Here is a 15,436-nt window from a genome sequence, read left to right on the forward strand (position 1 = left end):
ATAACAAAGATACATAAAGAATATACAAATATAAATGATTCATATGAACCTATAGACCAGGGGTGTCAAAGTCAAATGGACGGAGGGCCAAATAAAAAAATCAGCTACAAGACGAGGGCCGGACTGTTCGAATGTTCATTGAAAAATTTTTAAATGACGCATATAGTCTAGTGAACCTAATTGAACCTACTGAAAACCTAACAAATATATTACAATATGATCAGATAAATAAAGCAATATTTTCTTATGGCTCTGTCAGTAATCTTTAATTTTCAACAGACACAAAAGACAAATTTCCTTTATATAAATATCCCCATAACATGAACATTAAATGAAAGAAACCGGTATTCAAGGCACCATCAGTAGACTATATTTTCTATTTTAGCAAAAGTGGGCTAAATTTACTTCAAAGAAAAAACAATAATAGCAATTTTCTATCATCCACTCAACTGAAATATTTTTAAAATATAATTGGATTGAAATACAAAAAAATAAAGTGCAAAAATCTATTAATCAAAAACAACACTGTTTAAGGAGAAGTAACATGCAGTGAAAACAAATATTAAATTTTAACTTTTAAACTTGAACTGAGTAAAAACTCTAAATATGTGATTGCACAGTAATGTTCACTTGTTTGAGGTTGAGGGTGATACTTGGTGGTGTCCCATCTTTTCCACAAGTTCATCAATGTTCGGGGTAAGGCTCTGAGCTGAAGAAATCCTCAGAATTGAGTGGAGGTGTTCAGCAGTAAGTCGACTTCTGTGTGATGTTTTGTTCAGGTTCATCAAAGAAAACAGTTGTTCACACAGGTATGTGCTGCCAAACATAGACAACGTTTGAGCAGCCTGGATGCGCAGCTGGGGCATTGTGCCGGGGAGGAAACGGGCGAACTCCGCAGCACCCACTGCCGCATATTTTGCCCTCAGTGCATCATTGCATTGGAGGTCAATCAACTCCATTTGGAGGTTTGGTGGTGAGCTTTCCACGTCAACAGCAAATGGGTTACCGAGCAGTTCCAACCTGCTTTTTTGTGCTTCAAAGTCAGAAAATCGGCGTCGAAAGTCAGCGGCAAGCATACCTATTTTATCAGCCAACTGTGTGCTCGGGAACGCACTGGTAGAGAGCTTCTCTTTCATGGTCTGGCAGCTGGGAAAGTGGCTCAAATTTTCTTTCCGCATCTGCGTCTCCCACAGAGTCAGTTTGGTTTTAAATGCCTTCACTGTACTGTACATATCAGAGATGACACGATCCCGACCCTGCAGCTGCAAGTTTATTGCATTCAGATGACTCGTAATGTCACACAGAAAAGCCATTTCACACAGAAACATTTCGTCTCGGAGTTGTGTTGTGTCTTTCCCTTTGCTGTCCAAGAACAGACAAATCTCCTCACGAAGCTCGAAACATCTTTGAAGCACCTTTCCCTGGCTTAGCCATCGCACCTCTGTGTGATAAGGCAAATCACCATGCTCCGTTTCTAACTCCGTCAGAAATGCCTTGAACTGGCGGTGATTCAAACCTTTGGCTCTGATAAAGTTAACTGTGCGCGTGATGATGCTCATTACATGCTCCATTTTCAAGGCTTTACCGCACAACGCTTCCTGGTGTATGATACAATGATAAGCTGTCAGCTCACCTGTCGCGTTTTCCTCTTGCATCTTTTCCCGTATCTTCGCCACCAGTCCGCTCCTGTGTCCACACATCGCAGGTGCTCCGTCGGTTGTCAAACCCACGAGTTTTTCCCAAGGCAGCTCCATCTCATTTACACATCTTGACACCTCTTCATACAAATCATGCCCCGTAGTTGTGCCATGCATAGGACGTAAAGCCAAAAGCTCCTCTGTCACGCTTAGGTTGGAGTCCACTCCGCGGATGAAAATTGACAACTGGGCAATGTCAGAAATGTCGGTGCTCTCATCCACAGCCAAGGAATATGCAATAAAATCTTTTCCCTTTTTCACAAGCTGCTCTTTTCGATTGATGGACAACTGGTCTACTCTCTCGGCAATGGTGTTTCTGCTCAGACTCACATTTAAAAAGAGTTGCCTTTTTTCTGGGCAAACTTCGTCACAAACTTTAATCATGCAGTTTTTGATGAAATCCCCCTCCGTAAATGGCCGGGCTGATTTAGCGATCTCTTCTGCCAAAATAAAACTGGCCTTGACAGCAGCCTGGCCTTGTGATTTGGCTTTTTTGAACAGAGCCTGTCGAGATTTGAGGCCTCGTTTTAATTCCTCTGCCTTTTGTAGCCTTTGTTCCATGTCCATATTCTTGTTTTTGTCCGCGTGTTTCGTTTCATAATGTCGTCTCAGATTATACTCTTTCAGTACCGCCACACTTTCTCCACACAGAAGACACACAGGTTTTCCAGCTACCTTCGTGAACATATACTCCGACTCCCACCTTGTTTGAAACCCCCGGTTCTCAGTATCCACCTTCCGTTTTGCCATTTTTGATGGGTATCTGAAAGTTAATTTTACTGTGATGCTGACGACTGCTGTGCCAATAAATATTGAAATGAAGCAGCCTACTGCTCGGTGCGTCACCTTTGCATTGTGGGAAATGTAGTATTGGTGCGTGTAAAAGATCTGCGGGCTGCCGGCTTGCTGCGGGCCGGTTCTAATAATAAATCAAGATCATCCCAGGGGCCGTAAAAAACCTTCTTGCGGGCCGGATGTGGCCCGCGGGCCTTGACTCTGACATATGTGCTATAGACGGATAAGCATGACCGGTGAAATGTATTTCCATCAATGAAGAGGCTAAAAAGTGTTACTTCACAATGGTGTTTTTTCTTCTCTTCCCGGACAATTTTATTTATCAGCTTTTCTATTTTTTAATTGGACAAAAGCCGGCTATTACCGGCTAATGGAAACCCCGGTGTGTGTGTTCTATCCAGCACACAAACAAACAAGTAACATCCTCACTCTTCCTCCTTCGTCGTCAGACAGCCCATCTCTCACACGGTCTAATTGATGGCTGGTGGCTGGCTGCTGTGGACAACCACATGAAAGTGGATCACTCAGCTCCCTCGCCTGCTGTTCCCTTGCTTGCTTTAGGAAGGAGGGATGAGAGAGACAGATAGAGGGATAAATAACGGTAACGAGAGATGGAGCCTGGGTCGGAGACCCCTAGGCAGAGAAGCCCCTTTGATGGGCTCTAACATGGGGTCGGTCGGTCGATTGGACCTTTTTAATTTGATCGATAGCAATGACACTGTAATGACTGGCGCTCAGAACACAAGCAGGGAACAGACAGGCACTAAGGCTACCTCCAAATGAGATCAATCCAATTCTGTGCACAGTCTCTGGCTTCGCCCCAAATGGCACTCTATTCCCTACATAGTGCACTACTTTTGACCAGGACCCATGTAAAGAATTTAGGGAAGCAGTCTCTGTGTTTTCACTCTGACACCCGGAGGACACAATTAGGCGTTACACGGAGGACATGATAAAGCGTTACACAGGGTTTGGAGATAAAGAGCTAGGTGGCCAATCAATGGCCACAGGGTTTGGAGATAAAGAGCTAGGTGGCCAATCAATGGCCACAGGGTTTGGAGATAAAGAGCTAGGTGGCCAATCAATGGCCACAGGGTTTGGAGATAAAGAGCTAGGTGGCCAATCAATGGCCACAGGAAATACCACAATCAAACCTCTTTCAAAACAAATCAAATGGACGTAACAAAATGTGGGGAAAAAAGGGGTCAGAATACTTTCCGAACGCACTGCTGAGGACATCATTCAACTGCTGATGACCAGACTGGTTACAAGGCGTTGTTTACTGTCCACACCCAAATATTTATTTATTTACATTTCACTGTATAATGCTGAGGACATTATTCAACTGCTGATGACCAGACTGGTTACAAGGCGTTGTTTACTGTCCACACCCAAATATTTATTTATTTACATTTCTTTCACTGTATAATGCTGAGGACATTATTCAACTGCTGATGACCAGACTGGTTACAAGGCGTTGTTTACTGTCCACACCCAAATATTTATTTATTTACATTTCACTACTTTATGTTATTCATCAGTGGCATTTGTGTGTGTGTGTGTGTGTGTGTGTGTGTGTGTGTGTGTGTGTGTGTGTGTGTGTGTGTGTGTGTGTGTGTGTGTGTGTGTGTGTGTGTGTGTGTGTGTGTGTGTGTGTGTGTGTGTGTGCGTGCGTGCGTGCGTGTGTGTGTCAGTAATTATCGTTATGAAGTCCTTGATTTTCAGGCCCAGATTTTGTTTATCATTTCCTCTCAGTAGCATAATCACAGGATAATTGTGTAATCCTCTAGAATGATGTCCCACTAAACACTAAATTAATCTGTGAGTGTCTGTGTCATGTAACCCCTCTAGTCATAAACAAAGGAGGAAGGGAGCTAAATGGTTTTTTTCTTCTAATTAGTGAGGTTTTCTCTCTGATTGATGTTGTTGATTTGTTTTTACGATAAGGCCACTGTACAGGAAATGTGTGTGTGTGTGTATGTGCATTCATGTGTGAGTTTGTGTGTGTCTGTGTGAATAAGGGCAATTTACAGATAATGAATGCAGTGATTGTTGAGTACCAGCTTTGGGTGGCTAATTCACCTGGCAGATTAACACGGTTAAAGCCACAGTCTGTCACTTGTTTTTTAGACAATTGACAGCCCCTCCACCTGTTTTGCTATAAAGCTGAGGGATGGGTCTGGAGGATGTAACCATTCTCAAATGCATAGATGAAGTTGAGTTGTACTAAGCTCATTAGGCAAGTTATATCCCTTCAATAACCAATGGGTGTTTGTTATTAATTGAATTGACCGTTGAACAGCAGTAAATATTGCACATTGTCCCTTTAACTGAGAGAACATGTAAGAGCAGCCTGAAGAAACCCTGTTGCTCTGCTGTTGGTTTGAAGATGAATCATCACTACGACCACAAGGTTTTCCTTTTATCTATCCGAGACTCTGTTGGGTTTTGTTTTGAAAGAGAGACAATCATTTTTCATCTTCAGAGACCGTCAGGGCTGCAAATTGTCTCAGTCTTTCAGGATATTGGACCTCACCTCTCTCTCTCTCTCTCTCTCTCTCTCTCTCTCTGCCTTCCTTTATCAAAACAGACTTTCAAACAGACGATGGAGAATCCATCCTGTTTTTTATGACTGAGAACTAAGAATGTCAGAGACTATAAGAGGAGAAGAAGAAGCTAGCTGTAGAGGACTGAAGGTCAGGGTCCATTTTGACACAGACAGGAGCAGCCAGTGAATAGCTGTCATATAAAATGGATCGAAAATGTTTCATTGAAAATGGAGGACAGCATTGAAACGCAACAGGTCCGTTCTGATGAAGTTTCAGTTTTCTCTCCTAGCATGTGATGTTAAAGTTTGTTCCCTGACAAACATGTATACAGTCAGACAACCATAAATTACACACCAATACTTTCTCCTTATGAGAAAGTTTAGCTACAGAGAACCACAACCAATTCACTGCTAATGTGATGGTGAGACAGAGACCGTAGCTGAGATAGAAAAGAAGTTCCCCCTGAAAACACATTTGTGCTGAAGAAGAAAAAGTAAGCTACCTGTTTCTCATTCATCTCAATTCAATAGGTTGTTGTGAAGGACGAGAGAGAGAGGTGGAAAGTGTGTGCCTGAGGGAAAGTATCAAATATTAAGCAAGAAAGGCATCGCTCTCAGGTATCATTCTCACCTGTTTGGCTGGGTCTTTCTTGACCAATCCGGTCGCAGCAGCGATATTCCCCGCCCCCTCCACAGTCTTGTTGCACACTGCTGTGACACCTGTCACCATGGCACCGCCCACCTGGGACACCCCAGACACCGTTTTACCTGCAACTGTGGAGAGAGTGAGAGAGAGGAGAGAGTCAGAGAGAGAGAGGAGGAGGAGGGGGAATAGGGAGAGAGAGAGGAGGGAGAGAGAGAGAGGAGGAGGAGGGGGAATAGGGAGAGAGAGAGGAGGAAGAGAGAGAGAGAGAGAGAGAGAGAGAGAGGAGGAAGAGAGAGAGGAGGAGGAGGGGGAATAGGGAGAGAGAGGAGAGAGAGAGAGAGGAGGAAGAGAGAGGAGGAGGAGGGGGAATAGGGAGAGAGAGAGAGGAGGAAGAGAGAGAGAGAGAGAGAGAGAGAGAGAGAGAGAGAGAGAGAGAGAGAGAGAGGGAAGGGAGAGAGCGAGAGAGAGAGGGAATATGAAGACACAGGCAAACATACTACCAGGATACACTTCCACACGCCACCCCCAGGTGGCAGCACCAACAGGGTCTAGGTGCTGAGCTAAGCCTTGATAAGCACATAAGGTGATGCCATTTAAGGTGATGGTCAGTCAGTGTCCCAGCTGGCAGAGCCATGAGGCTGCTGGGTTTGTTTGGTGGCCATGAGGCCTTTCCTTTGTTTTTGAGTCTTTATTTTGGGCATGCCTGTGTTGAAAAATATATATATATTGAACATATGTGACTCGTTTCAGGAAACTAGCCATATGTCGCAAGTCATGACTTCACAGGAGAGGCGTTTGAGCGGAAATGCCTTCTTGAACATTTTAACTTTCATATGCCTTAATAACAAACTTGTATACCATCTGTAAATATGAATAAAGTTATTACGAGCCTAGTTGGTTTAGCCATAGAAAAAGGCAGACGATGTGAACCAGAGTGACTTGACAGAACGGGCCAAGCAAGCTGTACAAACAAAACAGAAATGACACAGGAAGTCTTATTTAATGAAAGGGGTTGCAGTCTGCCATGAAGCGTTAATCCATGTATATGGGTAAGAGTCTAGCTACAGTTTCAAATATTATACGTTTCTAATTTTGTCAGAAAGTTGTTTTCATTGCAAGTTAAAGTGTACAGTTAGCTAGCTGACGTTAGATGGCTGGCTCACTAGCTAACAGAACGTGTATGATCTGTGGAGTAATATATCAGAAAACCATTTGCATAGCTAGCAAACTAGCTAACATTAAACCTATTTGGTTAACTTAAGCTAGCTATGACAATCACTTTGTATTGCTAGTACTCTGTGAATTGGGATTATGGTTCATTGTTTAGCTAGTGGCTAGCTACATGTCTAAACAAAAGACTCCACTTCGCCAGATGATTACATGACCCATCAAGTTAGCCAGGCATGTTTGACGGTGATTACGGCTATCTATTATAATAATGCAAGAATATTTGTATCTGGAATGTGTCTTTCAGCATCAGTAGAACACGCCTGACTCTCCTCCACCAGACATCCAAGGAGAATGGTCTAATGCCTCCCCATCAAAAAGAGAGCTGGCCAAAGCAAGCACTTGTTCAGAGTGAGCGGTCTGTGTACCAGAAGATGGTTGCTGACTGCAAGACTTCCTGTCAAGACCTGTAGTTGTCTCTGGGGGCCCCTACTGAACCAGCAAGCAAAGACATCAGGATACATTACAGCTTTGATTTTACTCAACGAGTAAGAAACATTTCCTCCTATACTGATTAAGGACATATAGTCAGATACACACACACACACACACACACAATATATAATATATATATGGTAAGCAGTCAAATACGTTTCACTGAGCTGTGTAAAGACAGATTGACAGGGGTGAGACAATTCATTTGAATTTATCTTAATGTTCTTTTGTTGTTTGCAGGTGCACTATCCTTCTGACCCTATGTAGCCAGGTCCCATCTACTATCCTTCTGACCCTATGTAGCCAGGTCCCATCTACTATCCTTCTGACCCTATGTAGCCAGGTCCCATCTACTATCCTTCTGACCCTATGTAGCCAGGTCCCATCTACTATCCTTCTGACCCTATGTAGCCAGGTCCCATCTACTATCCTTCTGACCCTATGTAGCCAGGTCCCATCTACTATCCTTCTGACCCTATGTAGCTAGGTCCCATCTACTATCCTTCTGACCCTATGTAGCCAGGTCCCATCTACTATCCTTCTGACCCTATGTAGCCAGGTCCCATCTACTATCCTTCTGACCCTATGTAGCCAGGTCCCATCTACTATCCTTCTGACCCTATGTAGCCAGGTCCCATCTACTATCCTTCTGACCCTTTGTAGCCAGGTCCCATCTACTATCCTTCTGACCCTATGTAGCCAGGTCCCATCTACTATCCTTCTGACCCTATGTAGCCAGGTCCCATCTACTATCCTTCTGACCCTATGTAGCCAGGTCCCATCTACTATCCTTCTGACCCTATGTAGCCAGGTCCCATCTACTATCCTTCTGACCCTTTGCAGCCAGGTCCCATCTACTATCCTTCTGACCCTTTGCAGCCAGGTCCCATCTACTATCCTTCTGACCCAGGTCCCATCTACTATCCTTCTGACCCTTTGCAGCCAGGTCCCATCTACTATCCTTCTGACCCTTTGCAGCCAGGTCCCATCTACTATCCTTCTGACCCTATGTAGCCAGGTCCCATCTACTATCCTTCTGACCCTATGTAGCCAGGTCCCATCTACTATCCTTCTGATCCTATGTAGCCAGGTCCCATCTACTATCCTTCTGACCCAGGTCCCATCTACTATCCTTCTGACCCTATGTAGCCAGGTCCCATCTACTATCCTTCTGACCCTATGTAGCCAGGTCCCATCTACTATCCTTCTGACCCTATGTAGCCAGGTCCCATCTACTATCCTTCTGACCCTATGTAGCCAGGTCCCATCTACTATCCTTCTGACCCTTTGCAGCCAGGTCCCATCTACTATCCTTCTGACCCTTTGCAGCCAGGTCCCATCTACTATCCTTCTGACCCTATGTAGCCAGGTCCCATCTACTATCCTTCTGACCCTATGTAGCCAGGTCCCATCTACTATCCTTCTGATCCTATGTAGCCAGGTCCCATCTACTATCCTTCTGACCCTATGTAGCCAGGTCCCATCTACTATCCTTCTGACCCTATGTAGCCAGGTCCCATCTACTATCCTTCTGACCCAGGTCCCATCTACTATCCTTCTGACCCTATGTAGCCAGGTCCCATCTACTATCCTTCTGACCCTATGTAGCCAGGTCCCATCTACTATCCTTCTGACCCTATGTAGCCAGGTCCCATCTACTATCCTTCTGACCCTATGTAGCCAGGTCCCATCTACTATCCTTCTGACCCTATGTAGCCAGGTCCCATCTACTATCCTTCTGACCCTATGTAGCCAGGTCCCATCTACTATCCTTCTGACCCTATGTAGCCAGGTCCCATCTACTATCCTTCTGACCCTATGTAGCCAGGTCCCATCTACTATCCTTCTGACCCAGGTCCCATCTACTATCCTTCTGACCCTATGTAGCCAGGTCCCATCTACTATCCTTCTGACCCTATGTAGCCAGGTCCCATCTACTATCCTTCTGACCCTATGTAGCCAGGTCCCATCTACTATCCTTCTGACCCTATGTAGCCAGGTCCCATCTACTATCCTTCTGACCCTATGTAGCCAGGTCCCATCTACTATCCTTCTGACCCTATGTAGCCAGGTCCCATCTACTATCCTTCTGACCCTATGTAGCCAGGTCCCATCTACTATCCTTCTGACCCTATGTAGCCAGGTCCCATCTACTTTTTAACTCCTCGCAAGTGTGTCTTGTTTGGTGTCTGCTGTGAAGGAATACCACAGCAAGTCAACTACTTGGCTGATGAAGGCGTCATCCAGCAAAGGCAGCAGCGCAGTCATCAACTAGGGAGTTGGGGAAACACGTGTGGACCTGAATTGTGATAATTGCAGTGGCCAAAACATTAACACATTTGTGCTCTGGTATTGTGCCTGGCGAACCATGCACAAGCTCCACCAGTCTGGACCTTCACTTCCTGATCACAGGCCACACCACCATGGTGCTTCGGCCTCATCAAGCAGCGCTTCAGAAAGACCAGAGTGAACACTGTCTGAGATTGCTGGTGTTGTGAAGGTACAGCACCATGACAGGGGTCAACATCCCACAGCTGGTTGGACTAGAGGATGGTACGTTGCTGGTGGAAAGCTATGGTTGGCAACAACACCTGACTCTGTACTTTAGGCCGCTGCCACAGATCAAGCAGTACCAGCACTTCAGGTGAACATCATTTTCATTGCATTGTATGAGGTTATTCTTCTTATCTAAACTTGGGAGGTGAATTGATGTTATGCAAGGTTGTTATGTCTTCTCAATTTTTGTTAGTTATTTCCTGTTTTACAGCTTTGATACTCTGGAGCCTGGTGTTGTTGTCTCCAAGTAGCGTTCAGACTCAGGTTTCAGCTGCTGCGCAATGTTGACATCCTTCGTCCCATAGATGGTCTGCCTGTACAAGCATCACCTGGATACAGCTAGACAAACGCATATTTTTGAGAAGATCAGGGAATTTTGCGACGAAGAGGCTATGGACATCACATGTCCTGCACAAGTCAAAGGCAGGACAGAAACAGGCTCCCCGAACATAGATTCCCTTGTTCATACGTGTTTCGGACGGACCAGTTCATCACTGGGGTGAGTTCCCAGTCATCAGCACTATGTGCAGTGCCGCTAGTCACATGACTCTCTCCAACACACACACTATACAGAGAGAGAATTCCAAGAGTGTGGAAAGCTGTCATCAAGGCAAGGTGGCTACTTTGAAGAATCTTAAATAAAAAATATATTTTAATTTGTTTAACACTTTTTTTTGGTTACTACATGATTCCATATGTGTTATTTCCATAGTTTTGATGTCTTCACTATTATTCTACAATGTAGAACATAGTAAAAATAAAGAAAGACCCTTGAATGAGTAGGTGTGTCCAAACTTTTGACTGGAATTGTACATTGCTGCTACTATTCATTATTTTATCCTGCTGCTCAGCCACTTTACCCCTGATCGTATGCATATAACTACCTCATCTATCACTGATATGGTTATTGATATTGTTCTTATACATACTGTATATTATTTTGTTCTTTCTCTGCTGGCATTGACACTTGTTAATTTTTCCTTTATATTGACACTATCTATTTTTGATATTGCTACAATGCAAGTAACCATTTCGCTGTGCCGTTTACACCTTCTGTAGAGACCCATCCACTTATAGCATTTATTTCACATGACCCAATCATTTAGAGAAGTGTGTGATATAATATTTATAAAATCTTTTTAATCTGGCCACTTTCTGTTTACCTGGATTTTTTTCCTTATTGTAGGCTACTACTTTTACCACGTAGTCTTAATCTTTACTACACTACTCACTGTTTAGCACATGGCCTCACATGTGAATCCTTAAAGATATGGGTGGGGCTGGCTTAAGAGCGTGTGAACAATGCTGATTGGGTGTAGACAAAGAAGAGTTCTCCAGTAGGTGTACCAAAACATTTAAAGGCCATTTTCTCAAAAGTGGAGTTACAAGTTTATCAACTTTCAAAGCAGGATTACTTTCCCATTGTTCCTACAAATGTAGTGTGTGATCTACCATTTTATAGCTCTGTGTCTCTGCTTTTATCCAATGAAAAAAACATAATTTCAAATTTTGCTACATAAGATAGAATCAAGGCGGTCGGTCACATATTTATGTTTTGTCACTATATGAATAAATAATAATCTACCTGGTCTGGAGAGAGCTGGCCTTGGATCAAGGTTGCTGATTCCCTTGTCACATGTACATTCAACACCTAGAGGCATACGCTCATTTCTCACATAGATTCAAATCAAATTTGATTTGTCACAGGTGTAGACATTACAGTGAAATGCGTACTTACAAGCCCTTAACCAACAATGCAGTTATAAGAAAATAACAACAACAAAAAGTAAGAGATAAGAATAACAAAATGCACATCGTAAAAATCAGTTTACAGACCAGGTAGCTAGGTCTAAGACCCCTAGACATACAGTAGTCTAGCAATTGGTTACTCAATAGCCTGGTCTCAGATCTGTTTGATAAAGCCAAATCCTATGGTCTGGATTGTTTACTATACAGCACAAACATATCTGGGACCAGGATAGATGGGTATTCCCCTATAGATAATGGATTCTCATTCTCATATTAAGGTATAGGAACTAAATTCTCTCTCTGTATATATTAACCATAGTAACCTCTACTCTGCTCTGCTCTAGGCTAGGCATGGATGGCTTACGCAAGGCTATAACCACAAAACCTGATTAATCCAGTGAGTGGTGGCCATGACAGCAACAAGACATGACTCAAAGGAGGACGCAGCCAGGCACACACACACACACACCATTCACTCCAATCATAAGACAATTCAGGTACTGAGGACATTCAACATGCAGCCTATCTTTCAATTCAATGGCAAATGTGAACAGCTGAACAGTGACTCCAAGACTCCAAGACAGAGTATACGCTGTCTCTTTCAATTCAATGGAACATAATGAATTCTGTGAGCGGTGACTCTAAGATGGAGTGTATTTGCTGTTAAGGTGAGTTGTATGATATCACTGGTATTATTACTCTGCTGGCATTGGTGTCACAAACCATATAGACCATATCCTTGATTTTCATGACAATATGATCTCTGCTGGCTTTCTGTTAGTTGTTTAGTGCGTGTGTGTGTGTGTGTGTGTGTGTGTGTGTGTGTGTGTGTATGTGTGTGTGTGGGTGTGGGTGTGTGTGTATTGTAAAAATCAGGCAATAAACTAAGTGTGTACAGCAGATTATATTCTATAAAATAGCTTAAATGTTGGTAATGGTGACATCCAACCTACCTGTTGTGACTCCATCTTTTGTTTTGTTGCCTATGAAAAGAACAAACACAGGTGAAAGACAGGTGACAAATAATTAACATCCCATTTATTGATCTTACAAAGCACCGTCATTCAATACAATGATCACTTTATGTTGGCTGATCAAAACCATTGTCATACAAAATTTCTAACATTCAATGTTGCAGCAATGATTCAACAGGAAGCAGTAAAAAAAAAAAAACAGCATGTAAGCTACTATTGTCCACACCTACCGACAAAGATAACACCACCTTTTGTCATCTCTGCCGCCCCAGTCACGCCCTGCTTGGTCTTCTCTGCCGCTGCCGCGACCCCATCCTTGGCTTTTGAGAACCCCTTCATTAGCGCGTCCATGACTGTCCAAATGAAACAGAAACAGCTGTGGAGATGTCAAAACGTGCATTCAGTGCTGTGAAGAACTTCTCGGTAACAAGTGGTGTAATCGAGTGGGAGGGAGGAGGAGCTTAGGGTCTAGTCACCACCCACCTTTGTCTTTCTTCTGACAGCCAGGTCTGGCTTAAAGACCAAATGCAGTCATTTTTATATCAATATCAAATCCTTGCTGGGTAACATTCAAGTACCTTGCTTATTTGGGGGGGGGGTCGGGGGTTGGAACTTTCTTTGAATTTAGCGCATGGTGATGTCACCATGGAAAGCCGAAACTCCTGCCTATGAAACCATGTTGATGTTAAGGTCTTGTGGAAATTATGTTTTCAACCAGCAACTATCTGGAAATAACACGGATCAAATGTTTTCTCACTTTTATAGTGTTAGTTTGATCCGATGTTGTACAATATGATACAGAACATAGGAAAAACGGAATTTTGACTGCACTGGGCCTTTAACATGTATTAAAATTCGCTTACACATGCATGCCTATGGACAGATGTTATAGAGAAACAAAAGGCAGGTAGCCTAATTCCCGTTTGCAGCCTTGATGATGCCGACTAGACTAGACTAGCCAGTCTAACCTAGAACACCTGTTGGCAGCAACACATCTGTTCTCCAGAAACGTTTCCTCTCCATTTTAAGAATTGTATTATAGTTACATTATGTCACCACAACTCAGACTATTTTTGTGATGAACAATTTCCGATACCCGGTCTTACATTTTTAAATAGAGAAAGGAAATCATATTACCAAAAAATGTTTAATGGAAATAATAAATTATAAAACAAAATATATCGAGATATTCTCGACTGGTGTTGAAAAAAAATGGCATTCGATTTTCTACAAACCTGTGGATTGTTCTCACACCAGTAATTGCCTTCCAACTTCCCTTTCGACGCTGAATTTTAAAGACAATTCAACCCTTATGTCCTAGAGTTCGAGAAAAACCTGTTGCCTTATGTTGTAGAACGGATCGATTTAGCCTTGCAGGTTTGACACCGACACTCTTCTCCGCTTTGGAACCAGTCAGAGAGCGCATGTAACCGTGTGGTGCTGATGCTGGGAGAGCTCGAGACAGAATGGTTGCTTTACCGTCTGCATCCCACAACCTCGTGCCTCCCCCCCCACACACAAACACACGCGCTCCCCAATCCCCTTCTCATAGGAGTGTTGATTACGTGGCAGCCCAAACTGACCACCACTATTCTCCAGTGCGTGGAAGGTTAAACTTGCGTTGTCCATCCACGCTAGTTAGTCATCAATCATTTGAAGGAAAGTCTATGATACATAACCGAAACCGATTATACATGCGTGGTTGAACATCCATCCACCATATCATGAACATTTCACATCGTCAGACAATGAGATAATAAATCACAATCGATTTGACTACGTGATGTCTTGATCATCTATGGTCTGATATTCAAAGTATAGGCTTAACATGCAGCAAAACATCTAGCCTAGAACATGATTCTGCTTTACACTAAAGTCCCCCTCCTATAGCATGTAGAGCCTATCATTGTGGGCTCCCAAACGAAAAAAGGTCATCTTACATGCTCAAGAAAAATGAATAGCATTTGATTAGGCCTGTACAGCTTGATTGGAATGGAGTTTAAAAGAGTTCGCTGAGCTACTCTTGACTTAATGCTTCTATAGGCCCTATAGGCTTCGGCTTGGTGAGATAATGCAGTTGATTATCCTACACATGCCTTCATTCATCATTAATCAAACAGTTCTAGCCAATATAGTAAATGCTGGTGGGTGGTCGTGATGGGTGGTCATGGTGGGTGGTTATGGTCATGGTGGGTGGTTATGGTGGGTGGTTATGGTCATGGTGGGTGGTTATGGTCATGGTGGATGGTCATGGTGGGTGGTTATGGTCGTGGTGGGTGGTTATGGCCGTGGTGGGTGGTCATGGTGGGTGGTTATAGTGGGTGGTTGTGGTTGGATGACAGTTTGCTATGGTTGTGGTGGGTGGTCATGATTGGATAACAAGCATAATGGGAGAGATGATGACCGGAAGAACACAAACAGATGATGTCACACACTGTAATGACAAATAGCATCTTTGTATCTGATCACCTACCCACCTCCTTCCTTCTTCCCCCTCCATCCTCCATCATCATCCCCCTCTGTGTTTCCTGCCATCTTCTCCTGCCTCGTCACCACCCTCACCCTCTTCCCCCTCTTTCCCTCTGCCTCCACGCCCTCTTCCTCCTACCCCCTGCCGTCCCGTCCCCTCTCTCGTCTTGCCACATCCTGTGGACCACCCTGGGGGCCCAGTCAGTCTCTCTCTCTCTCTCTCTCTGCACCATCTCTCGCTCTCTCTCTCTCTCTCTCTGCATCCTCTATATCTCTCTCTTTCTCTTTTTCCCTCTTTTTCCCTCTCTCTCTCTCTCTCTCTCTCTCTCTGCACCATCTA

General features: G+C 43.7%; 1 protein-coding gene across 1 annotated transcript in view; it reads right to left on the reverse strand.

Annotated features, from left to right (window-relative positions):
* LOC139421864 (alpha-synuclein-like) overlaps positions 1-14,071 on the reverse strand; it is a 22,076-nt gene extending 8,005 nt beyond the window's left edge. The window contains exons 1-4 of the mRNA XM_071172994.1: positions 13,863-14,071; positions 12,858-13,003; positions 12,607-12,636; positions 5,672-5,814 (exon numbers count right to left, since the gene is read on the reverse strand). Coding sequence (XP_071029095.1) covers positions 5,672-5,814; positions 12,607-12,636; positions 12,858-12,978 — 294 coding nt within the window. The 5' untranslated portion in view covers positions 12,979-13,003; positions 13,863-14,071. The remainder of the gene's footprint in view (positions 1-5,671; positions 5,815-12,606; positions 12,637-12,857; positions 13,004-13,862) is intronic.
* Positions 14,072-15,436: the final 1,365 nt, after the last annotated feature.

The sequence above is a fragment of the Oncorhynchus clarkii genome, chromosome 12, assembly GCF_045791955.1.
Source record: "Oncorhynchus clarkii lewisi isolate Uvic-CL-2024 chromosome 12, UVic_Ocla_1.0, whole genome shotgun sequence".
Taxonomy (NCBI): domain Eukaryota; kingdom Metazoa; phylum Chordata; class Actinopteri; order Salmoniformes; family Salmonidae; genus Oncorhynchus; species Oncorhynchus clarkii.